A 27,102-nucleotide genomic window follows, 5' to 3' on the forward strand; every position below is an offset into this window, starting at 1 on the left:
TCTCTATCTGACTTACTTCGCATAGTATGTTAATCTCTAGGTCCATCCATGTTGCTGCAAATGGCATTATTTCATTCTTTTTTATGGCTGAATAATATTCCATTGTATATATGTATCACATCTTCTTTATCCATTCCTCTGATGATGGACATCTAGGTTGTTTCCATGTCTTGGCTATTGTAAATAGTGCTGCAGTGAACATTGGGGTGCGTGTAGCTTTTTGAATTATGGTTTTCTCTGGATATATGCCCAGGAGTGGGATTGCTGGGTCATATGGTAGTTCTATTTTTTGTTTTTTTTTTGTTTTTTTTTTCATTTTCTTTATAGTTTCCTTTGCTGTGCAAAAGTTTTTAAGTTTAATTAGGTCCCATTTGTTTATTTTTGTTTTTATTTTCATTACTCTAGGAAATTGATATATTCAAAAAGATATTGCTGTGATTTATCTCAAAGAGTGTTCTGCCTATGTTTTCCTGTAAGAGTTTTATAGTATCCTGTCTTATATTTAGGTCTTTTATCCATTTGGAGTTTATTTTTGTGTATGGTGTTAGGGAGTGTTCGAATTTCATTCTTTTAAATGTTGCTGTCCAGTTTTCCCAGCACCACTTATTGAAGAGACTGTCTTTTCTCCATTGTATATTCTTGCCTCCTTTGTTGTAGATTGACCATAGGTGCATGTGTTTATTTCTGGGCTTTCTGTCCTGTTCCATTGATCTATATATTTTTTTGTGTGTGCCAGTTTTGTGTCTGAAGTTAGGGAACCTCATTCCTCAAGCTCCGTTTTTTTTGTTTTTTTTCCCCTCAGGATTGCTTTGGCTATTCTGGGTCTTTTGTATTTCCATGCAAATTTTTAAATTTTTTGTTCTAGTTCTGTGAAAAATACCATTGGTAATTTGATAGGGATTGCATTGCATCTGTAGATTGCCTTGGGTAATATAGTCATTTTGACAGTATTGATTCTTCCAATCCAAGAACATGGTATATCTTTCCATCTGTGTCATCTTTGATTTCTTTCATCAGTGTCTTATAGTTTTCAGAGTACAGGTCTTGTGCCTAAGGTGGGCTTATTCCTAGGTATTTTATTCTTTTTGATGTGATGGTAAATGGGATTGTTTCCTTAATTTCTCTTTCTGATCTTTTGTTGTTAGTTTATAGAAATGCAAGAGATTTCTTTATATTTTGTATCCTGCAACCTTACCAAATTCATTGATGAGCTCTAGTAGTTTTTTTTTTTTTTTTTTTTGTGGTATGCGGGCCTCCCACCGCTGTGGCCTCCCCCGTTGCGGAGCACAGGCTCCGGACGCGCAGGCTCAGCGGCCATGGCTCACGGGCCCAGCCGCTCCGCGGCATATGGGATCCTCCCAGACCGGGGCACGAACCCGTATCCCCTGCATCGGCAGGCGGACTCTCAACCACTTGCGCCACCAGGGAGGCCCGAGCTCTAGTAGTTTTTTAGCAGCATCTTTGGTCTAGTGTTTATATTCTGTACCTGGAGTAAGATGGGGTTCTGTTTTCTTCTAGTTGCCCATAGTGTATTATGCTAGCACCTTTCTCTACCTTTTCATAAATTAAATTCTCATATGTGTTGAAATTTATTACTTGGTTCACTATTCCGTTGTGTTAATAGTTTTATCTACTTTTAGACTAATAATGTATTTATTTGTTTAAAGTAGCTTTATAGTCTATTCTTATATCTGAACCTGAATTCTGCTTCCCCCTTGCTCTTCTTTTTCAAAATATTCTTGACTATGCATGTGTATATTTTCTTCTATATAAATGTTAAGATCAGTATACAATTTTTAAAGGATAGTTTTATAACTGAAAGAATATTAAATATATGTATTAAGCTTGGGAGAACTGACAAGAATACAGTATAATTTCTACATTTTTTTCAGACCTTGTTTGATGTCTTCTTATATAATTTCATAATTCTGTTCGTATATTATATGTCATATGCCCCTTTTTTGAATTTATCCTTAGGTATTTTCTAGTTTTTGTTACTGTTGTGAATGGAGGCCCCCTACCCCCCTTTTCTTTTTAGGAGCTTATTGATAGAATAGTTTTAAAAGATACTGACTTTTTTTTTTTTTTTTTTTTTGCGGTATGCGGGCCTCTCACTGTTGTGGCCTCCCCCGTTGCGGAGCACAGGCTCCGGACGCGCAGGCTCCGGACGCGCAGGCTCAGCGGCCATGGCTCACGGGCCCAGCCGCTCCGCGGCATATGGGATCCTCCCAGACCGGGGCACGAACCCGTATCCCCTGCATCGGCAGGCGGACTCTCAACCACTTGCGCCACCAGGGAGGCCCAAGATACTGACTTTTTAATTTTCTCAGTTACCAGCCATATTACCCAGTTTTCTGATTAAACCTAGAACTGTTTTACTAGAAACTCTTGGGTTTCCTGTGGCATGTGAGTAAAAAGGTCTTTTTCCTTCTCCTTTCCTCCCCTCTTTTTCTTGTATTCCTACCAGTTATTGTATTTTCATGTCTTACTGTGTTCCCCATACCCATTAAGGAATGTTCACTAATACTGCTGACAGCAGGCATCCCTATCTAGTGTGTTTTTTATTCATTTAACTGCTAAGGTTTTGGTTGGGTATAGGTTTGTAAGATGTCTTCTTCATAAATCATGGCTTTTATCATTACTTAAGGACACTTAAAAAGATACCATTTAGTCATTTTAACCTTCTAAAACTAATTCCTGTGCCTATCCTTTTTTTTTTTTTTTTTTTTTTTTTTTTCCTTTTTGCGGTATGTGGGCCTCTCACTGTTGTGGCCTCTCCCGTTGCGGAGCACAGGCTCCGGATGCGCAGGCCCAGCGGCCATGGCTCACGGGCCCAGCCGCTCCGCGGCATATGGGATCCTCCCAGACCGGGGCACGAACCCGTATCCCCTGCATCGGCAGGCGGACTCTTAACCACTGCACCACCAGGGAGGCCCCTGTGCCTATCCTTTTATTTTAAGCATTTCTTTATCATTTTGTATTATTTTAAACAGAATATAACTTGGTGTTTTAATGGAATAATTTTCTTTCTTCACTTGTTGTATAAATAGTTTTTCTTTTAACTTGCTTTGTTTGTTATGTAGTTTAACTTGTGGTTTCTGTTTCTTTTTTAAATTTTAGCTGGTTTGATCAAGTTATTTTGCATTTGTTGTTGTTGTTTTTACTTTAAAAATTGCTACACATTTCCATCCCATTAATAATTACCTTTTCTGTACTCATCATTAGAAATACTTACTTACCATTATTTGAAAATGAGATGCTAGTGATTTCTCCCCACCAACTTGACTTTAATATGATTGGCTCATTTTTATACCTCCTCCATCCACCCCTCCTCAATAAGGTGAGAACTTGAGACTATTTCACTCTACTCCATACCTAGCTGAGATCTTTAGGATACTTTTACTCCTATTTTTAGTCCCTCTCTCACCTCCTAGATTTTCCTGAGATAGTTGAATACTTTCAGTTCAGTGCTTACTAGATATTGCTTTGCTGTATATTTGTGTCAAGAACTCTGATTTAGAATTTATTACATGCTGCTGAACAGTTAATAATTACTCATTTGGACTAAACTGTATATAAAACTATCATATTTCATAATTCTAAAAAGCAGCGTTGGTTTTTGTTTTTTGTTTGTTTTTGCATTTTAACATCTCTGAAATTAAGGTGTGCCTTATAATTGATGGTTTCCTAGAATTAGATTTACAGTTGTCCTTGGCAGCATTTGTCTTTCTTACGGTTAGTAGGTTCAGCGGAATTGATACAGATACATGAAACTGGATATAGGGAAAGGAAGCAAGTGCAAGTACAAAGTTTTTTCTTACCACTGCTCTCTCTGATGTCCTCCCCCAGAAGGTCTCTGTTCTAATCTGTTTGTTCTTTGTCAGAATTCTTTCACAGATATTTTCCTATATGAGGTTTGTGGGTGGTACATTTTCTGAGTATCCATCCATCTCTTTTACCTGCCAGGTGTAATGTTTGGGCATTACCATTTTTCCCTCAGTAGTCTGTTAGAGCTATTGCTGTAGCTTCCAACGTTGCATATGAGAAGTCTGATGCCTCTCTGAATTGTCTCCTCTGTAAGTTCTTGCTCCCTCCAAGCTTGTATATTCTTGTATATAAGCTTATATAGTTCAGGAATTTACAAGGTTATGCCTAGATCGGTGTCTAGAGTAAAGTGAGCTCTTTAAATCGACAGATTGAGGTCTTTCTTTGGTCCAAGAAAATTTTCTTCTGTTGTGTTCTGATATTGCCTCTCCTCTGTTGGTTCATCTTTCTTCTGCTAGAACTGCTGTTTATCACATTAAATCTGTCTTCCAAGTCTCTTATCTTTTCTACCATGATTTCTGTTTTGCCGCTTTGAGCTATTTTTTCCATTTGATCTTCCAGACCACAAATTTGGAGCTTTGCCACAGTCCGTTCTTTCCTTCAGTTAATATACTGTATTGTTTATTTGGAAAGTCTTGTTTTTCAATGCAGGAAGACTTCTCTCCGATGTGGTTAAATCTCCCTAAGTTCCTGTATTATTTTTCTGACCCCTATTGGTTTCTCTCACTTCAAACAACTATTTTTAGCCATGGGTTTGTTCCCTTTGTCTTGACTGATCACTGTCTCTTTGGATGCTCAACCTTCTTACATGTTGTCATATTTTCCTTGTCAGCTCATCAGGGTCTAGTTTTTGTCTTGGCCTCTAATGAAGCCGGGAGACATGCCCCCATGCCCCACCCCCGCCCTCACCCCCTCCCAAGGGCCATAAGTTCTCCATGGGCCAGGCTTTTTCTAGAAGCATTAATTTACAGTCCTTGTTCTAGGCTAGTTCCAAGACGCTAGTCCTTAGGCACTAGGCCCAGCTCCTAGAAACTAAAAAAACACATTTTTCAGTTCCCTCCTCTATACTCTGAGGAACCCAAGCCTTCAGTTTTGTTTAGCTGTTTGCAGGCTCCAGAACTATATCTGTTGCAGCAGATAAATTGAAAATGGAGTGGGGGTAGAGGAGGGTGTGAGTTCATGTCATTGTATTCCCAGGATCTTCTTTGAGCCTGGATTTTTAATTTTTTCATTCCCTTAATGGTTGTGGATATGTGCTTTTGCCTAGACTTACCAACAATGGGGAGAAAAGCATTAGGCATGGAAGTTGGAAGATCTGTGGGATAAATTATATCATAGTTCTCAGTTCTGCTTATTTCCCTGTAAGATTATGTTATGTTTCCCTACCTGTGGTTAAGTGATCTGCAGTGCCTCCCTGTCCCATAGTCAGGCTTGGCCTTAGGACTTGTTTTGGTCCATGAATGTGTGTGGAAATGACAGTGTTCTAGTTCTGAACAGAGCTTTAAGAGGCATAACAAGTTTCTATCAGCCCTGTAGCTTCTGCCTTTTGCCTTGAGAATGGCATGTCTCATAAGGTCTGTTCCTTCTGATTGGGTCTTGGAACGAGAAGACACGTGGAGCAAAAGCCACAGCCTGGGGACAGCCACAGCCACCCTGTAGCTGACATGTCATGTGAATGGGAAAAACAGTGTATTGTATGCCCCGGAGATTTGAGGGTTGTTTTGATACTGCAGCAAGGCTGACTGATAAAATCTGCTTTAATTTCTTGTTCCTTTTTTTATTAGCTAGTATGTTTTTTCCCATCTTAAAAAAAAACTGTATCAGATGCTAAAGTCTGTTCTCTCTCTCTCATCTCTCTCTCTCTCTCTTTTTTTTTTTGCCTGCGCTGGGTCTTCGTTGCTGTGCATGGGCTTTCTGTAGTTGTGGCGAGCGGGGGCTACTCTTCGTTGCGGTGTGCAGGCTTCTCATTGCAGTGGCTTCTCTTGTTGCGGAGCACGGGCTCTAGGCATGTGGCATGTGGGATCTTCCTGGACCAGGGATGGAACCCGTGTCTGCTGCATTGGCAGGCAGATTCTTAACCCCTGGATCACCAGTAAGTCCCTCTCCTAATCTCTTAGTTGGCTGATAAGCATAAACTAGTGTTGTAATTATGGTCAAACACTGATTACCTGTGGTAGAGTATTGACAAATTATGTAATAGTACTCAACCCATGTAACTGAACTTGAAGAACAGGTAACCAGTAAAGTGGGGGCAGTGTCTTCTGGCAGTTTATTACACTCACTTATCTAATGCCTTAAACTCTACTGGAAATGATTCTTCTGGAAGCATGGCTTTTCTTCAGTTGTACAAAGTAGATTATTTATAGTTCTCAACACCTGGGCTTTAATGCTGTTTTCTATTATCATAAATAAATAAGAGATAATTGGAGAAGCACTTATAGAGTGGCTTTCCAAAGCTTCTATTTCTTGGGATGTATAAGTTTGTGTGTGTGTGTGTGTGTGTGTGTGTGTGTATGTACCTGCATATTTCTCTCTTATTGACTTCACTAACAAATATAATGAATGGGATCTATTTTTATATTTTTTCCCTTCTGTATTTAATTGATATACACTTTTCTTTTTTCTTATCATTCAGCTCTCAAAGCACTGTTCTAGCGAATATTTTTAGATCAATAGTTCATGAGCGGAGAGAGTATTCATTGGACTATGAGCCAGAAAACCTGGGTTCTACCCTAATCCTGCCACCAGCCTTTTTCCCTGCCTTCTCTTCTTCCATTCCTTTGCCTTTCCTCCATTCACTCATGTAGTAAATAGTTACTGAGCACTGTTGGGCCAGGCAGTGGGAGATAATGAGAAGTAAGCAAGTAAGACACCTGTACCTTCCTGCCCTTATCAAGCCTACTGCCATCTTCTCTTCTGCTCTCCCAGCTCCTCTTCCTTCTGACCATACTGTAACTTTGTCAGCGCCCCACTTGTGATGAGGCTTCTGGTTGTCGTTTTATGTTAATGGGGCTGCTTTCAAATTTGCTTTTACTGCCACTGGATTCTTTTGGGGAGGTTGAGGGTGATGCTGGGAGAGGAAAGAAGGTAGGTGGGAGGGAGGGATGGAGGGAGCAAGTGAGCTACCTGCACAGCCTAACCACTATACAAATTTTTTATTTTTCATGATTTTTTTTTTTTTTTTTTTTAGCTGTACGCAGGCCTCTCACTGTCGTGGCCTCTCCCGTTGCGGAGCACAGGCTCCGGACGCGCAGGCTCAGTGGCCATGGCTCACGGGCCCAGCCGCTCCACAGGATGTGGGATCTTCCCAGACCGGGGCACGAACCCATGTCCCCTGCATTGGCAGGCGGACTCGCAACCAGTGCGCCACCAGGGAAGCCCCATGATTTTTTTTAAGTTGTAATTTTGCCTAAATACCCAAAGGATGTACCTATACAAATGTTTTGAATGTTAGGTGAGATGTTTATTGCTCTTGGCTAGTCTTTTAAATCGTATTTATCTAATTTTATTTTAACTTTTTAGAGTTTGGGAAGCCATCAGTTAGAACATCTTTATTACCAAAAACCAAATTGCTTCAGAAATGAGGAAAACCTGGATAAATAAACATGTGCCTTAGTTAACAAGGACAGTTGGTGATACAGTAGTCTACTCTGTATTGTAGAACTTCTTGAGGAATTGGTTACTCATTTTTCTTTGCTTTCTGAGTCACGAGCTAACTGGGCTGCTGGAACGGAAGGAGGGAGTGGTAGGTGGGAGAGACAGCTGAACTCTACTTGCTAAAGCCATTCTCAGCTGCAGAAAAACATCTTAAGAACAACCTGATTATATTTTGTAAGGGATTAAAGTTGCCTGCAAATGCTAACTGAGAACATCTGTTTCCTGACCCTGTGCCAGAGTCCTCACCTCTTGACAGGAATTCTGATTTTGAAATTCTGAGTCTCAGGCACCTCCTTCAATTACTCTTTGGCTGTTTCCTTAAAAGACTTAAATCAACACTGCCTAACATGTTGGAAGTGACTCTGAAGAACTGAAAATGAACTTCTTTGCTTTGTATACTCAAAAAGAAAATTCAGGTTTCATTAATAAGAATCGTCCCAATTGCTGAATGATTATCGTAAGAATTGTGGGGTGATCCATAGTTCATTAAAGAAGCCAGGAAAATAAATGGAAAGGGATCAGTGTATATGTGTATGTGTGTATATTTATATAAAGATAGATTTTATTTAACTTTCTTGAATTAAATGGAAAACTTTAAAAAGTATTTCTAATTTTATTTCTTAAGAATCCCAGCTAACAAAAATAGTTTTTTTTTTTTTTAAGATAGGGCACAACTTGTGTATACTTGTGACCTTATATTTATATTCTGTAAGTCAGACATATATTGGTAATTCTTGATACCATAATTCTACTGCATAAGTAATTGTTTACAGACCCCTGGAAGCAGGATTAAATCTTAATGCAAGTATTAAACATTTGCTCAGAGTCCGTTGATGTTGAATGATGTGTTAGAATTATTCACTAGATATGTGAAAGCCAATGTGATACTGTGATTTTTATTTTGATTGATCTGTTAAATGATACCTAAAGGAAGATAACTTTGGGCTCTGATATTCCTGAATATTAATACTGGGCATTTATAAGGATGATTATGCTGATGAAGGGTTAATGTTGGGCATTAGCCTTCCACGTTGTTATTAGGTATGTTTAGAAATTATGTATTTACTATCTGTATGATATATCTAGAATCTCCTACATATCAGAATGATTGATTAAACAAAAATAGTGTTTTATGAGGGATGAAATTGGACATCAACTATTAAGGGATAGTTAAATGTTATGAAATACTATGCAATGGTCAGAAATGACAGATCTATATTGATCAACATGGAAATATCTCACTAGACATTGTTTAGGGAAACTTTTAAATTTTGGAACTGTATGTATACTAACGTTTAATTGAAAGAAAAAAACAAAACTAAACCTAAGTATGTTGAGATAAATGAGAATATTTGAAGAGATTATAGTTGAAAAATTCCCTAATATGGGAAAGGAAATAGTTAATCAAGTCCAGGAGGCACAGAGAGTCCCATACAGAATAAATCCAAGGAGAAATACGCCAAGACACGTATTAATACATCCTAAACTGTTAGTGTCACTTAACTTTGGTTAACTTGAGATAGGAAGCCCGCTTCGACCTTTAGTTCTAGGCTTCTGTATATGAATTTTAATAATCGTGCTTTACTTGCACACTTTTTTTTTAACTTAAGAAAAATTTAAATCATATACAAGGTAAACGAATAGTATAACAACCCCCAAAGTGCTCATCACCAAGCTTTGACAGTTATTGGTATTCTGTCATTTTTATTCATCTATATCTCTACCCACTCTTCACTGTGATTACCACTGTATTTTTCATAGTATATTTGTAGATAACATTTGTCTGCGTTGACATGCACACATCATAGATGTACACTTTTGAAGAATGGATATGCTCATGTAATCCACACCCCTGATATAATATTGAATATTTCCATATCTCTAGAATGTTTTCTGATATCCCATCCCAGTTACTCTGCCCACTCAGGTTAGTTTTGCCTTTTCCTTGAACTTTCTATAAATAGAGTCTTGTAGTATAAATCCTTTTTGTGTCTGGCTTCTTTTACTTGATATGGTGTGTTTGAGAATCATCAGTGTTACAGCATGTATCAGTAGTTCTTTCCACTTTATTCCTAATATTCCATTGTATGAATATACCACAATTTGTATAGCTTTTCTTCTGTTGATGGACATTAACGATTGTGATTAAGGCTGCTTTGACATTCACGTACAAATCTTATTGTGGACATATATTGTCATTGCTCTTGAATAAGTACCTAGGAGTGGAATTTCTGGATCAAATAAAAACTTAGCAAACCCCTTTAGAAAGTGATTGTTCCATTTTAAGTTCCCATTGTCAAAATCTGAGAGTTCTGGTTGCTCCACACCCCTATGATTATTTGGTTTTGTCAGTCTTTTTTGTTTCAGCCAGTTTAGTGGTTGTATAATGGCATCTCAATGTGTGCTTTTTAAAAAATAGTTTTTAAATTGTGGTAAAATAGATATCACATGAAATTTGCTAGTTTAACCATTTTAGGTGTACACTGCAGTATAATTGACAATGTGGTGCAATCATCAGTACAGTCTACTCCCCAACTTTTTCATCATTGCAAACAGAAACTCTGTACTCATAAACCAATCACTCCCTACCCTCCTCTTTCCTGAGCCCCATAACTTTTAATCTAGTTTTTGTCTAAGTTTGCCTATTCTAGCTATTTCATGTAAATGGAATCATAGAATATTTGTCCTTTTGTATCTGGCTTTTTCACATAGCATGATGTTTTCAGGGTTCATCCATATTGTAGCATACATATATCAGAACTTCATTCCTTTTTATGACTGAATAATACTCCACTGTAGGGACAGACCACATTTTGTTTATCCATTTATTTATTTGTTGATGAACACTTGGGTTATTTGTGTTGTCAGTAATGCTGAAATGAAGATTGGTGTACAGGTATCTGTTTGAGTCCCTGGTTTTGGCCGTATACCTAAGAGTGGAATTGCCAAGTTGTATGTTTAACTTTGGGGGGAAACACCAGATTGTTTTCTCAGTGTGTTTTAATTAACACTTCCCTGATGACTAATGATGTTGAATATCTTTTTTGTGCTTACATTAGTGATTTGTGTAATTTTCTTTGTGAAGTGCTTGTTCAAGTCTTTTGTGCATTTTAAAAATTGGGTTATTTGTTTTTCTTTCTTTCTATGATTGAGTTTTGAAAGTCCTTTATTCTGAATAGAAGTCCTTTTTTCAGATATGTGTTTTGTGAATATTTTCTTTTAGTCTGTGGCTTGTCTTTTTAGTAACAATATCTTTAAAAAATTTTTAATTTAAAAATTTTGATAAAATATACATAATACATACCATTTTAACCATTTTGAAGTGTACAATTCAATTCAGTTAAATGTTTTTACATTGTTGTACAGTTGTCTTCAAAACACTTTTCATTTTGCGAACCTGAAACTCTTAAACTTGTGTAATAATCATTAAACAACAACTCCCCTTTCCCATCTTAACCCAGACCCCCCGCCCCCTGGCAGCCACCATTCTACTTTGTGTGCCTATGAATTTCACTATGCTAAATACCTCATATAAGTGGAATCCTTCAATATTTGTCTTTTTCTGACTGGCTTGTTTCACTTACCATAATGTCCTCCAGGTTCATCTGTTCTGTAACATGTCAGAATTACCTTCTTTTTTTTTTTTTTTTTTGCGGTATGTGGGCCTCTCACTGCTGTGGCCTCTCCCATTGCGGAGCACAGGCTCCGGACGCACAGGCTCAGCGGCCATGGCTCACGGGCCCAGCCGCTCCGTGGCATGTGGGATCTTCCCGGACCGGGGCACGAACCCGTGTCCCCTGCATCGGCAGGCAGACTCTCAACCACTGCGCCACCAGGGAAGCCCAGAATTACCTTCTTTTTAAGGCTGAATAGTATTTTGTTGTATGTATATCCCATATTTTGTGTATCCTTTCATCCATAAGTGGACACTTGGGTTGCTTCCACCTTTTGGCTATTCTGAATAATGCTACTACGAAAATAAATGTACAGATCTCTCTCTGAGACCTTGCTTTCAATTCTTTACTGTATATACCCAGAAGTAGAATTGCTGAATCACATGGTAATTCTATTTTTAATATTTTGAGGAACTGCCGTACTGTTTTCCAAGTGGCTACTCCATTTTACATTCTCACCAATACAGGACGGGGTTCCAGTTTCTCCACATCCTTGTCCATACTTGTTTCCTTCCTCCCTCCCTCCCTCCCTCCCTTCCTTCCTTCCTTCCTTTCCTCTTTCCCTCTCTCTTTGCCTCTCTTTCTCTTTCTTTCATAGTAGTTTCATAATGAGTGATATCTCATTTTGGTTTTGACTTGCATTTCCCTAATAATTAGTAATGTTGGGCATCTTTTCATGTGCGTGTTGGCTATTTGTATATCTTTTGGGGAGAAATGTCTATTCAGATCCTTTGCTCATTTGAAAAATAGGATTTTGTGTTACTGTTGAGTTGTAGAAGTTGTTTATGTATTCTGAATATTAACTCTTTATCAGATTGATGATTTGCAAATATTTTCTCCCATTCCATAGGTTGCCTTTTCAATCTGTTGATCTTGTCCTTTGATGCAAAGTTTGAAATTTTAATGTAGTCCCATTTGTCTAGTTTTGTTGCCTGTGGATTGGTGTGATATCCAATAAATCATTGCCGAATCTAATATCATGAAGGTTTTCCCCTCTTCTAAGAGTTTTATGGTTTTGGGTCTTACATTTAGATCTTTGATTCATTTGGAGTTAATTTTTTGTATATAGTGTAATGTAAGGGTCCAACTTGATTGCTTTGCATGTGAATATACATTTTCCTAACACTGCTAGTTGAAGGAATTGTCCTTTCCCCATTGAGTGGTCTTCGCACTCTTGTCAAAGATCATTTGAACATATATGCAAGGATTTATTTCTGGGCTCTTCATTCTGTTCCATTGTCTGTATGTCTGTGTTGGTGCCACTACCATCCTGTTTTACTTACTATTTCTTTGTAGAATTTTTGATACTCTCAGTGCTCCTGCCTCTGAGATCTAATCTTACTTGAGAATCAAACTGCTCACACTCATCTCCTTCCCTATTTTATTTTGATACTCTTGTGTCCATTTAGTGCTTTCTTTGGAAAGATGCTTTTGGAATTTTAGTATGGTTTATAAACCTGAGGAGTGAGTCACTTTAAATTTTTTCTACTTTCAGGTTACTTTGCTTTATTAGGTATACATTCTGCTCTCTTTGTACAGTGCATGTCAATGAATTATAGTTGTTAAATTTAAAAATCAATATTTATTATTAGAATGCTTTCCTGGTATGTCAGATGGCAGCAGACCAGATTTGAATGGGTCCCACCTTCTTCTTTTTTTTTTTCTTTTTTAAAGAATAGTAGTCACTTTGGGGCAAAATGTTTTCAGGTCTTCAAATTCACTTGTCCTTGGTTACCACTGGGCTTGGATGGAAAAAGGCACAAAGTATTTAACAGGAGAACTGGCTTTGTTATCTTTGCAGCACTAGAATGGAAAACCCGAAATCAAGCACAGAAATTCGGACACTGTCTTGCAACAGAAAGGAGACTCCCCTTTTCATTACTTGTAGGATCCATTGTGTTCTTTGCAGCTTATGATCAAGTCTTATTTTTTTAAAACGTATTGGTATTCTAATTTGATCTGTCCATTGAGCCATAGAATTCTAGAGCTAAATGATACCTTAGAAACCATATCTTCATATCCCTTCAGTTATATTATATATCACATTATTATTTGTTAAAGGACTGTAAGGTTATAGGCATTTATTTTAAGATCATAGGATTATAAGCATTGATTGGCTTCAAGGATAATCTAGTCCAAACACTTGGTAATAGGTAAAGCGTGCTCATAATGTAATTTCGCACCTTCTTTATTTCATTAGTAATGCCCAACACTTCCTTCGCCCGTTCACCACTCAGCTTTCACTTTCTCTACTTCACATGCACTCTCGTATGGAATTACTGCTATGTTTATTACTAGTGGAATCCATGTTGAATTTTAGCAGGTTTTTTCCCCTCTACATCTGCCTCTTTGTTGGTAGCTGAGTTTACTGTTGCTCACTTGTTAGGGCCCTGGGTCTTAACAACCTTATTCAAACAAAACATCTTAAATGGAGGCATTAAAAAGGTCACAACAGTGAGCCATTTTGTAACTTTTGGTGCAATAAAATGGGTATGTCGTGTTTTGGAATATAAGACCTCTGAGTGCAGCTATTCATTTCATTCATCTATAAAACATTTTAGAATAACAGCTTACATCTGTATGGGGTTTAAAATTCCACATTTTGAAGAAACATCACTGTTTTGAAACTCCAAACCAGACATGGGGAGGGAACGTGCCTTCTGACCGGCCCCTGTTCTGTAGCAGTTGGGAGGAGAATTTGTTTTAGCCGTGGAGCCATATTTGCTGGCAGTCCTACTGTCACAGGAGTGGAACACATGTTCATTATGTCTTCATATTGTAAACGACAAGGCATTCAGTAAGATTTTGACTTGAAGAATGTTTGAAACATTTTTACACATCAGGAGTTTGTCTTATGAGGAATATTTCATTACCAGAAGCCAGAAATATATTTAAGTATTCAAGCATTTACAGCACATTGAATTACGTGAGACTGTCAATTAATCTTGTTTTAGAGTGAAGTTGGGATTTACTGTTGGCTCACTTTTTAAAATAAATACCCAATAGAACAGTTTTGGCCATTTCAAATGTGTGATTTTAAAAATTACTTCTTTAAACTGAAGGAACAATTTAATGAATAACTTTTAATAGAGGAAAATGGGCAAAATGTCCATCTACAGGATTCAAAATCTGGTATTATTTATTAAGTACCAAAAAAGTGCCAATAACATACCATTCAGTTTTATGGGTTATTTTAATGAAGAAGTGAAGAAGGCTAACATTCAGTAAGTTATAATAAGTTATAAGTTACAGGCCTTATTACAGTAAGTTATAAGACCTTTTTTCATCTTACAAATGTGAAATATAAGCCCAGGACTAGACAGCTTCACAGGTGAATTCTATCAAACATTTAGAGATGAGCTAACACCTATTCTTTTCAAACTCTTCCAAAATATAGCAAAGGGAGGAACACTCCCAAACTCATTCTATGAGGCCACCATCACCCTGATACCAAAACCAGACAAAGATGTCACAAAAAAAGAAAACTGCAGGCCAGTATCAGTGATGAACATACATGCAAAAATCCTCAGCAAAATACTAGCAAACAGAATCCAACAACACATTAAAAGGTATAATTACACCGTGATCAAGTAGGATTTATCCCAGGAATGCAAGGATTCTTCAGTATATGCAAATCGATCAATGTGATACACCATATTAACAAATTGAAGTATAAAAACCATGTGATAATCTCAATAGATGCAGAAATAGCTTTTGACAAAATTCAGTACCCATTTATGATAAAAACTCTCCAGAAGGTAGGCATGGAGGGAATTTACCTCAACGTAATAAAGACCATATATGACAAACCCACAGCCAACATTGTTCTCAATGGTGAAAAACTGAAACCATTTCCATTAAGATCAGGAGCAAGACAAGGTTGCCCACTCTCACCACTATTATTCAACATAGTTTTGGAAGTTTTAGCCACAGCAATCAGAGAAGAAAAAGAAATAAACAGAATCCAAATCGGAAAAGAAGAAGTAAAACTGTCACTATTTGCAGGTGACATGATACTATACATAGAGAATCCTAAAGATGCTACCAGAAAACTACTAGAGCTAATCAACGACTTTGGTAAAGTAGCAGGATACGAAATTAATGCACAGAAATCTCTTGCATTCCTATACACTAACGATGAAAAATCTGAAAGAGAAATTAAGGAAACACTCCCATTTACCATTGTAACAAAAAGAATAAAATACCTGGGAATAAACCTACCTAGGGAGACAAAAGACCTGTATGCAGAAAACTATAAGACACTGATGAAAGAAATTAAAGACGACACAAACAGATGGAGAGATATACCACGTTCTTGGATTGGAAGAATCAACATTGTGAAAATGACTATACTGCTCAAAGCAATCTACAGATTCAATGTGATGCCTATCAAACTACCAATGGCGTTTTTCACAAAACTAGAACAAAAAATTGCACAATTTGTATGGAAACATGAAAGACCTTGAATAGCCAAAGCAATCTGGAGAAAGAAAAATGGAGCTGGAGGAATCAGGCTCCCTGACTTCAGACTATACTACAAAGCTACAGTAATCAAGACAGTATGGTACTGGCACAAAAACAGAAATATAGATCAATGGAACAGGATAGAAAGCCCAGAGAGAAACCCATGCACATATGGTCACCTTATCTTTGTTAAAGGAGGCAAGAATATACAATGGAGAAAAGACAGCCTCTTCAGTAAGTGGTGCTCGGAAAACTGGACAGCTACATGTAAAAGAATGAAACTAGAACACTCCCTAACACCATACATAAAAATAAACTCAAAATGGATTAAAGACTTAAATGTATGGCCAGACACTATAAAACTCTTAGAGGAAAACATAGGCAGAACACTCTGTGACATAAATCACAGCAAGATCCTTTTTGACCCACCTCCTAGAGAAATGGAAATAAAAACAGAAATAAACAAATGGGACCTAATGAAACTTAAAAGCTTCTGCACAGCAAAGGAAACCATAAACAAGACGAAAAGACAACCCTCAGAATGGGAGAAAATATTTGCAAACGAAGCAACCAACAAAGGATTAATCTCCAAAATAGACAGGCAGCTCATGCAGCTCAATATCAAAAAAACAACCCAATCCAAAAATGGGCAGAAGACCTAAATAGATATTTCTCAAAAGAAGATATACAGATTGCCAACAAACACATGAAAGGATGCTCAACACCACTAATCATTAGAGAAATGCAAATCAAAACTACAGTGAGATATCACCTCACACCGGTCAGAATGGCCATCATCAAAAAATCTACAAACAAAACATGCTGGAAAGGGTGTAGAGAAAAGGGAACCCTCTTGCACTGTTGGTGGGAATGTAAATTGATACAGCCACTATGGAAAACAGTATGGAGGTTCCTTAAAAAACTAAAAATAGAACTACCATATGACCCAGCAATCCCACTACTCAGCATATACCCTGAGAAAACCATAATTCAAAAAGAGTCACGCACCACAATGTTCATTGCAGCACTGTTTACAATAGCCAGGACATGGAAGCAACCTAAATGTCCATCAAGAGATGAATGGATAAAGAAGATGTGGCACATATATACAATGGAATATTACTCAACCATAAAAAGAAATGAAATTGAGTTATTTGTAGTGAGGTAGATAGACCTAGAGTCTGTCATACAGAGTGAAGTAAGTCTGAAAGAGAAAAAGAAATACTGTATGCTAACACATATATATGGAATCTAAAAAAAAAAAATCATGAAGAACCTAGGGGCAGGACAGGAATAAAGACGCAGATGTAGAGAATGGACTTAAGGACACCGGGAGGAGGAAGGGTAAGCTGGGATGAAGTGAGAGAGTGGCATTGACATATATACGCTACCAAATATAAAATAGCTAGTGGGAAGCAGCCGCATAGCACAGGGAGATCAGCTTGGTGCTTTGTGACCACCTAGAGGGGTGGGGTAGGGAGGGTGAGAGGGAGATGCAAGAAGGAGGGGATATGGGGATATAAGTATATGTATAGCTGATTCACTTTGTTATACAGCAGAAACTAACACAGCAATGTAAAGCATTTATACTCCAATAAAGATGTTAAAAAATGTGAAATATTTACATTCTTGTTAAAATGTGACATATTTACAGTTGGGAGGAGAGAGTACAAAGAAGAAAATTAGAGTCATCTCTAATCCCACTAACCCTTAGTCCTCTTTGGTATTTTATTACATATTATACTTTTCAAAAAATGGCGGTCCAGTGGTTAGGACTCATCACTTCCACTGCAGGGGTCCCAGGTTTGATCCCTGGTTGGGGAACTAAGATCCCACAAGCGTGCAGCGCAGCCAAAAAAAGAAATGAAATGGGTTTTGATAATTTAATTGAAAATACAACATTTTAGTGTCAGAATGGACAGTGTCAGATGCTTTCATGTTTTGGTGACAAAAAAGCTCAACTAAATTTGTCTCCTATTATGGAACTTTGATGTACAGGATGGGGTGCTTGCTTATTTATGAAGACAGAATTCCGTGAGATTTTTAGTTTGTCAACTTAAACTAGTTTATTGACATTGATTTTTTTTTTTTTTCCTCTCTCACTGCCATTTCCTGCCTGAATGGAAGGCAAATTTTTCTTTCTGTGACCACTGTCAAGCCCAGGGCCATCATTTCTTCCAGCAGAATAAGACAGATGATGCTAGACTCTTAATTTCTGATTAAATATAAATATTTTGGAAGTAATTTAGTGCTCTTAATTCATGGGAAGGTAAATACCCATTAATCCCTTCAACATTGTGGTCTCTGACACACACACACACACACACACACACACACTCACAAACTCACACACACACACACTCACATACCCCTCTGCATATTGTTATTGATCAAAGTCCACATTTACTTTTCACTTACAGCTGAACTGGATACAGAGCAACTATACTGGGGCCACGACCTGCTTAAGCAGCATCATCCCTTATGTAGGCCCAGTGGATAGTGTGTCGATATTACCTAGGCTAGTGGGTAGGGTCCCCTGGAGTTCAGGTATTTTTATTTTTGGAAATATGGAGGGTGGGGTTCTATTTTAGAATTTTAGAAAGTTTAATTAAAAGCACATAGATTATACTGGGGGTGAATTTATATGCAGGTAAATCCAATAAGATGTCTTTTAGGTAGAGTAGTAGTCAGACAGGGGCCTGTAGTCAGACTGTCTGGGCTTTTTACTTCCTGTGTGCTTAGGCAAGTTAAACAGTGTCTCTGAACCTCCATTTCTTGATCTGTAAAATGGGGATGGTAATAATACCCATCTTCCAGGGTTGTTGTGAGGATTCAGTGAAATAAGAACTATGAAGTGCTGATTGGCACAGTGCCTGGCCTGTGAAAAGTGCTTGGTAACAATTCCAGCTTATTGCTCTACAGCTAACTGTAAATCCTTAGTCGAAGTATGCTGATTGTCTTCACTGCTAGAGATGACTCTTCTCCCTGACCAAGCTTGAGACTAAATCAGGCTTTCAGGCCCAACTGTGCCCCTGTCTGTTTAGAGCCCTCACTCCTCCACACTGAGCAGCCGTTCCTTCCTTCCCACGCCCATGTTGTGTCCCCAGACCTTGCTTCTCAGCTTCCTCCTGCAAGTGGCTCGGTCTGCTTCCTCTTCTTTCTCTCCTCCCATCCAACTGCCTTGTCCCCTCTGTCCTTCCTCACTCCTCTCCCTCCCCTCTCCCTCTCCTTTCCTCCCCTCTCCCCTCCTCCCCGTCTCCGCTCTTCCCTTTCTCCTTTCCTCCCCTTCCCCTCCTTTCCTGCACTACCCCCTTCCTGTGCTCCCCCCTCCCCCACTCTCTCTCCCCCTCCCCGCTTCTCTTTTCATCCCTGACACGTGGCCCGCTGAGGAGCAGCAGACAGCTCAAACTCTTAAGCAGGAAAATGTCACATCTTTAAAGTCTTCGTTACCTGTGATGGAAGATACTTACTTTCTCATTTCTTTAAGCAGCCAGACACTCTTCCTATGGTGCTTCTCTTTCAGTTTCAAGTGGGCATCATTTTATGTCCCTTGGGCTCAGAAAATTAGTAGATTTTGCAGGCAGTTACCGTTTAACTCTTTTTCGAAAAACTATGCATCCTGTACTTATAAATTTGTTTAATGGTAGCTTTATTATGTACATAAAGTTAAAATGAAATAATGTTTCTAAATAATAATTATAGGTTCATATAGTCATGCTAAGCAAACTGATCTTTCCTGCCTAATTTGTTTGATTTTTTTTTTTTTTTCCTCTTCAGATTCCTTTCTCATTGGTCCAGTTTCCCCTGTGGGAGTCCTTAAAAGTAAGTGTTCCAATCTTCATATAAAATTTCTCTCTAATTATCTTATGATCATTAATACCCAGTAGTTTCGGTGTGGAATAGTAGAATATAATATTGAGTAGCGGTTTAAAAACTCAAAATTATTAGGAGTTGGAAATATTTTGTGAGTGGGATTTACATGCCAGTTCAGTGTTTTAAACTTGTTTAGGTGTCTGTGGTCTGGGAAGTATGCAGAGCAGGCATAACTGAAATCCTGAGATGTTTAGGAAAAACTTTACTCTCCTCTGTATTGTAACTCTTTTTCCACCCACTTGAATTTTATTTCACTTCACTGTGTGTCTGTGTGTGTGTGTCTGTGTGTGTGTGTGTGTGTGTGTGTAGAGGTTAAGGAATAACAGTGAGGGTAAATGGAAAAGGAAGGAAAGCAAGGCTCTGAATATTTGTAGGCCTAGAAGGCCAAGACCTTCCCGCCCACATCTAATGGTGGGTGGGAGTGGGGAGGGGCTTGGTTTCTGAAGGTCCCTTCTGTCTTTCCTGCTCACCAGGCCTAGGAACCCTCAGTGAGAAGGAGCAGAGTGTGGGGAGTTGTGAGTCAGCCTTGGACTCATATGTTTAAAAACAAACAATTAAATGAAAATTTGAAAGCCTTTGTTCAAAACATGCAGAGACATTGTATTTGTTTTTCATCTCCTGGTGCAATGATTTCAAAAATTGCGGCTCACGGTATGAATTATGTGGTGTTTGCCAGCATTTTAAAGACAACAAAAAAAGGGAAAATAATAGCATCTTATGAGGTAACGTTAAGTCCTGCTTTGTCAAACTTCAGTGTTGCGTGTACATATATACATGCATCTGTGTACTGGGTCGCAATGTGAAATGTATTTCTCACTGTGAATAATGATTAAAAGAATCTGAAAACCCTTGTTCAAATGAAAATGGTTTATAAATGACCAAACTGTAAAATGGCAAAGTACTTAGATAGGCATTTGATAACACAAAAAATAAAGGAATTACTCTCATAATTATATAGTATTAGTCATCATGGAGCGCTCAAAGAAAATGTCTTTGGAAGAATAACAGTTACTTGGACTCTGAAAAATACTCTGTTGAAGTTACATATAAGGATAATAAAATGAGACAAAACATTATTCATAAAAATAAACTCAGCAGTATTAAGTATTGAGAAATACTTCTTATAAATGATCTGATTTTAAGGAGTAGTACAGTTCATTTAATGCAAGTTTTGGGATCTTTCATAGTTGTTTTGTTTTTGTACTGTTTTCCGTGTGGCCCACGGTGAAAATGGATTTCTCTGGCAGTGTTTCTGGGCGTGATGTAACAGCTATCCAATGAGAAGGTCACATTCCATAAGCATAACACCTCTCTATTTTTGTGTATGACAAAAGACAATGGAGCAACAGCTGTCCAGCAAACAAGACTCACTTTATTAGCGTCTCAATAAGCAGCATTCACGTGGCTTTTGCACTGTATCTAACATACTTAAGCCCAGTTTCTGCACAGGAATGTTTTGAGGCCCAAAGAGGGAAAAAGCATGGGATTTGTTTCTTTGCAGTATTCAGGACATTTGCAGTATGCTAGCTAGGTAAGAAATGTCTAGGCTTCCCTGGTGGTGCAGTGGTTAAGAATCCGCCTGCCAATGCAGGGGACACGGGTTCAAGCCCTGGTTCGGGAAGATCCCACATGCCGCGGAGCAACTAAGCCTGTGCACCACAACTACTGAGCCTGCACTCTAGAGCCCTCGAGCCACAACTACTGAGCCAGTGTGCCACAACTACTGAGCCCACGTGCCTGGAGCCCGTGCTCCTCAACAAGAGAAGCCACTACAATGAGAAGCCCTCGCACCACAACGAAGAGTAGCCCCAGCTCGCCGCAACTAGAGAAAGCCCGCGCACAGCAACAAAGACCCAGTGCAGCCATAAATAAATAAATGAATGTATGTATGTCTAGAATTTTTCAGAGTAATCATAGTTAACAATGTTGAGCTTTAATACTTTGAGCCAATGTTAAGATGCCATAGGTTTTTTTTTGTGTGTCGGTTTTATTGAAGAATAATCTTCATACAGGAAAACTCCTTTTAAGTGTACATTTTTACAGGTTTTGACAAATATGACTACCACCCTAAACAAAATGTAATATCATCTCCCTTTTCCAGAATATCATATAAATAGAATCACACACTGTGTAGTATTTTGTTCCTGGCTTCTTTCAATTAATATGAAAGAAGAGATTCATTCCTGTTTTAGCCCATACCAGTAGTTTGCTCCTTTCTGGTGCTGAGTAGCATTTCATTGTGTACACATACTATAATTTGTTTAGCTAGTTACTAGTTGATACACGTTCGAGTTGTTGATGATTATGGATGAAGCTGCTACAAATATTTGCATGTGGATATTTGTATGGACATATGGTTTTGTTTCTCTTGGGTAAGTACCTAGGAATGGGATTGCTGGGTCATAGGGAAAATATAAGTTTAATTTATAAGAAACTGTCACGGTGTTTTCCAATGTGGCTGTCCCATTTTCCAGCAATGTGTGGGAGTTCCAGTTGCTCTGCATCCATGTCATTGTTTGTTATTATTAGATTAAATAAAACTTTACCCATTCTGGTAGTTTTGTACTGGTATCTCATTGTGGTTTTAATTTGCAGTTCTCTCAGGGCTAAATAATATTGAGCACCTTTTCGTATAATAGTTTTTTTTTTTTTTAATATCCAAATGTGAAACCACAGTGCTTTGTAAAAGTAGACAATTTTTGGCATGTCTTTTATTTTTGTATTTATGAGTTTATCCATTTACATTTGATCCTGCAACCATAGAGACACTGTATTATATGGAAGGGTTTCTCTATTATGTTTATGTGGAAATACTGCTAAGAAAAATTTTTCTCAGCAAGGACTTTGGCAGATTGTGTGCACATTGTGCTATAAGGAGTGGGCATCTGGAGGTAGGGGGTGGCCACTCTCATCTTAAACTTATTCTGCCTAAAATCGATGGTATCGCCTTCTAAACTCACTTCCTCCTGCTGTATCCCTGATTTCTGTTAATCATACTACTATTCTCCTGACCCCTTTGGTCTCAAGTCCCAGATTAAATCTGATCCTCTTTTTCTCTATCACTCACCAAGTTGTGTTCACTCTGACTTTTTGAAACCTGTGGCCTCTTTTTTTTTTTTTTTTTTTTATCGGATTCTTACTAACTTATGCCTGGACTTAGTTAACACTCATCTGTTCTACACATTGAATTTGTGTGATCTTCCTTAAACATCTCTTTGAAGTTCCCAGAAATGTATAACTTTCTAAAACTCTAAAGCATGAAGTTGTTGGCACTCAGGGATGTCCATACTGTGTCCTTAACTGTTTTTTCCCGCTCCCTTCCCCTTACACTTTTTTTTTTTTTTGCTTTTCCTCCTTTCCCTCCTTTCCTTCCTTTCCTTCCAACCAGAATAGCTTCCTTACTGCCCATTTTCTTTGGCTTCTTTCTGCAGTGGGCTTTCACGGATCAAATGCTATGCATCTTTTAAAGCCAGCTCAGTTTTTTTCTCGTGCTTGAAGTCTTCCAATCCAGACCCTGAAGGTTTACCCTTATAGCTAATATTTGTCTTTATAGCTGATTGGTATTTATTCGTGTACTGTATTGCGTTTAAAACATCTTAGAACTGAGCTTTAGCACATTCTGATAAGGCCTGAACCCCTTCTATTTATAGAAAAGTGACAGATGCAGTTAGTGTACATGTATTGCCTGCCTGCTGTGAGTTAGTCACTGTTTCATTTCACAGTAATTCAAAGATGAATAAGATGTAGCTGATGCCCTTGAGGAGTTTTTACTCTATCAGAGAAGCACATACCCACAGATAACTCCAAGGTAACATGTTTGTAATTGAAGACCACCCAAGGCACTGTGGGAGCCAGCCCCCATGACTCCCCAAATCATGTCATTTCACTACCTCATTTCTTATGTTTTCTTTTTTTTTTTAAATAGTACATATGCTTACAAAAAAGATTTAGATGAAAGAAGACTAAACACCATAAAGAGGAGGGGAAGTAAAAGGGGTAGATCATCATATCCAGAATCTCTGAGAAGATCATTTTCCTTTAAGATTTATATTGAGTTTGGAACTTTTCTAGTAGCCCAACAAGAAGAGAAACACGTTAGATTACATGGTTCTCTTATCTGACAAATAACCAAAGCTTATTATTTCATCTTGTCCCTTGGCTTTGAATACCCTGTGTATATGGCTGAGTTGCACGTTTAAAGCTCTGTCGTGGACCACTTGCTCTGCGTTACAGCCTCACATGACCAACTTCCTAGGTGACACCCGTACTCAGGGTGTCTCAGGGGAACCAGTTCAAAACAGAACACTTGGTTTTTATTTGCCTTCTCCCCAACCTGTTCCTTCCCAGGTGTCTCCTTCTCAGTAAGTAGAACACATGTCTATTGCTTGCTAAAGTAAACTTAAGAATGACTCCACAGTTCTCTCTTTCCCTCATCATCCAGCCCATCAGAACAGTCCACTCTTCTTCTTTTTTTTAAAATTTATTTTAATGTTATTATTTATTTTTGGCTGTGTTGGGTCTTTTTTGCTGCATGCGGGTTTTCTGTAGTTGTGGAGAGCTGGGGCTACTCTTCGTTACGGTGCGCGGACTTCTCATTGTGGGGGTTTCTCTTGCTGCGGAGCACGGGCTCTAGGCGTGCGGGCTTCAGTAGTTGTGGCTCGCGGGCTCTAGAGCACAGGCTCAGTAGTTGTGGTGCTCGGGCTTAGTTGCTCCGCAGCATGTGGGATCTTCCCGGACCAGGGCTCGAACCTGTGTCCCCTGCATTGGCAGGTGGATTCTTAACCACTGCGCCGCCAGGGAAGCCCCCAGAAGAGTCCACTGTTCTGATTGAAGCCTCTAACTCATCTCTTGCTTGAGTTGCCACGTTGGCCTCTCCAGTGGTCTCCCTGATTCCATTCTTGCTTCTCTAAAGTATCTTCTCTTCACAACAGCCAGAGTGATTTTTTAAAGAACTAAATCAGATCATACCACTCTCTACTAAAAGCCCTCAGTGACACCTCTTTGAAAGAAGAGTAAAATCAGAGTTTACACTGCGGTTGACAGGGTCCCGTGTCATCCGCCCCTCCTACCTCACCGACCTTATCCCACAGCACCCACCCACTACACTCCAGCCTCCCCATGTCCACGTCCTGCCCTGCAGCCTGGCTGGCCTCTCTCTGTTCTGTTTGGACTTGCCAGGCTGCTCCTTACCCGAGGGCCTTTAAGTTTGTTGTGCCCTCTGCCAGAAATATTCTTTATTCATTTATTCTACACATTGTCACTAAGTACCTACTATGTGCCTAGGGCCTGGGGAATATAGTGATCAACAGGGTTGACAAAAACCCCTCATCAAGCTTTTACTCTGGCTCTTTCCCTAGGCTTTTCTCACGTCCAAATCTTTCTCGTTCTTTAGTCTTAGATCATGTCACTTCAGAGAGGCATTCCCTGTCCACCCATCTTTAAAGTAGGACCTTCCCATCTTGCCTGCTCAGTAAACACAGCACCTGTTTATTTCCTTTGTAGCATTTAAATAATTAGTTTATTTAGTTATGCACTTATCGACACCCAAATACTTATAAAAATCACGTTGTGTGTTGAGCAGATATATGCCAGGCACTGTGCTGAGGAGTATATTATATTTTCCTTAGCATCTTATTCACATGACATACAGCTCAGAGAGACAGGTCCTGTTGTCATCCCCACTAAAACAGGGAAACCAGGGCTCAGAGAGATTGTCTTCCACCTGCCAAACTAAGTCCTCAGTTTTCTGTCCAGTACCCTTTTACTGTGTTAACATTGTTTTTATTACTACAGTCATGATCGTTAATAATCATAATATGTAGCATTTCTCAAAGTTACAGTGTGCCCAGCACTGTGATAATCACTTTCCATGGATTATCTCCTATTAACCTTCATGGCAATTCTTTGAGGTGGGTGCTCTTACCGTCTTCATTTTGCAGATGTGGAAACTGAAGAAGAGTTTGAGTGCCTTGCCCAGGACCTCAGGAACACTCAGTGTTAAGGGGTACATCCAGGATTTGAACCCAGACAGTCTGACTCCAGAGTTGATGTCCTTAATTATTTTACACATAACTTTGCACATAGCATACAGTATCTTTAAGAATGTCATTGCTGTTTCATATGTTCAAAAGTTGGTAAAAAGTTGAGATGGTTGTATTATATCTAATCAGCTTATTTCAGGCATTTCTGCAAATTGTGTTGATTCTTTAACTTGATGACATAAAACTTAAAAGCCCTGGCTACCATATTTCTTAGACCAGCCTCCCTTCCTCCCCTCCCCCAACCCATCCCCGGTTCTGCTGTACTTGGGCAAGGGTTAAACAGTGTTTGCTTCAGGAAGGAGTCAGCTCTGAGGGACCGACATGGGGGAGCACAGATAGTTTATGGGGATGAGTGGAGCCAGACCACATTTCCCACGTGTTTGTGTTTTAATTCCTTGTAGGACTTGGCTTTTTGGAGGAAGAAACTTTGTCTTCTGATCATTTATATTCTTTGTAGTTCTGACCTTTACACAGCAGGTGTTTATGACTCTTTACTAATTATTTGGAGGTTAGCATTCTTTCTTTTTCAAGGTCAAAGCAAAGTTGGGTAGCTGTATACATTAACCGTTTTATTTAAAAGTAGTTTCTTTTAGAAGTATGATCACAGCTCTAACATACAGATGTATTCTCACTGAGCCTTTGGCAAACAATACACGTATCTTGAAAGGATATGATAAAATTTGTTTGTTCTAGTGTCTGAATATATAGAGAGGTGTAGAGAATTATTAAGAATGCTGCCAGGTCTAGGTAGTTCTGCTTCTAGACCGCAAGGTGTTACAGAGTTGCAAAGCACTAACTAGAAGAAATGCAAACCTTAACCTCAGATGCAACGTTTGAAGCAAAGTGAAAATAAAGTCAGTTCGGTTATGTAAAATTTTCACATTATGCTGATGATTTTCCTAAATGAAATCATAGCTTTGTAACAGAAATCAGGGGCCAGTGGATTATCATTTCAGTTATAGGACAATGAATAAAATCAGTACATTTTAGAAGTCTTTTAAACAGCCAGTACTTTATAAAAACTATATTTTTATTCAAATTGAAGGGTAACTTCTTTATTGTTGTTGATTCTTATTTTTTAAATTAATTAATTAATTAATTTTTGGCTGCATTGGGTCTTCTTTGCTGCATGCTGGCTTTCTCTAGTTGTGGTGAGCGCGGGCTCCTCTTTGTTGCGGTGTGTGGGCTTCTCATTGTGGTGGCTTCTCTTGTTGAGGAGCACAGGCTCTAGGCGCGTGGGCTTCAGTAGTTGTGGCTTGTGGGCTCAGTAGTTGTGGCACACGGGCTTAGTTGCTCCGCGGCATGTGGAATCTTCCTGGACCAGGGCTTGAACCCATGTCCCCTGCATTGGCAGGCGGATTCTTAATCGCTGCGCCACCAGGGAAGTCCTGATTCTTATTTTAATAATAATTTAAGTGTCTTTTATCACTCCATCCACTCCATCCATTCTCCCATACCTTTAGTATATGAACAAAATGATAGTAATTTAGAAGGTGCTCATGCTCAGGGTCTCCACTGCACCATTTCATGACACTGGGACAATCTGGTATCTGCACAGACATGTTTGA

At 38.7% G+C, this 27,102-nt stretch overlaps 1 protein-coding gene across 2 annotated transcripts in view; it reads left to right on the top strand.

Annotated features, from left to right (window-relative positions):
* SLC25A26 (solute carrier family 25 member 26) overlaps positions 1–27,102 on the top strand; it is a 144,613-nt gene that overhangs the window by 92,583 nt on the left and 24,928 nt on the right. For both annotated transcript variants that reach the window (XM_060109165.1, XM_060109166.1), the window contains one exon: positions 19,398–19,442. In XM_060109165.1, the coding sequence (XP_059965148.1) occupies positions 19,398–19,442 (45 nt within the window). The remainder of the gene's footprint in view (positions 1–19,397; positions 19,443–27,102) is intronic.

The sequence above is a fragment of the Mesoplodon densirostris genome, chromosome 10 (assembly GCF_025265405.1).
Source record: "Mesoplodon densirostris isolate mMesDen1 chromosome 10, mMesDen1 primary haplotype, whole genome shotgun sequence".
Lineage (NCBI taxonomy): Eukaryota > Metazoa > Chordata > Mammalia > Artiodactyla > Ziphiidae > Mesoplodon > Mesoplodon densirostris.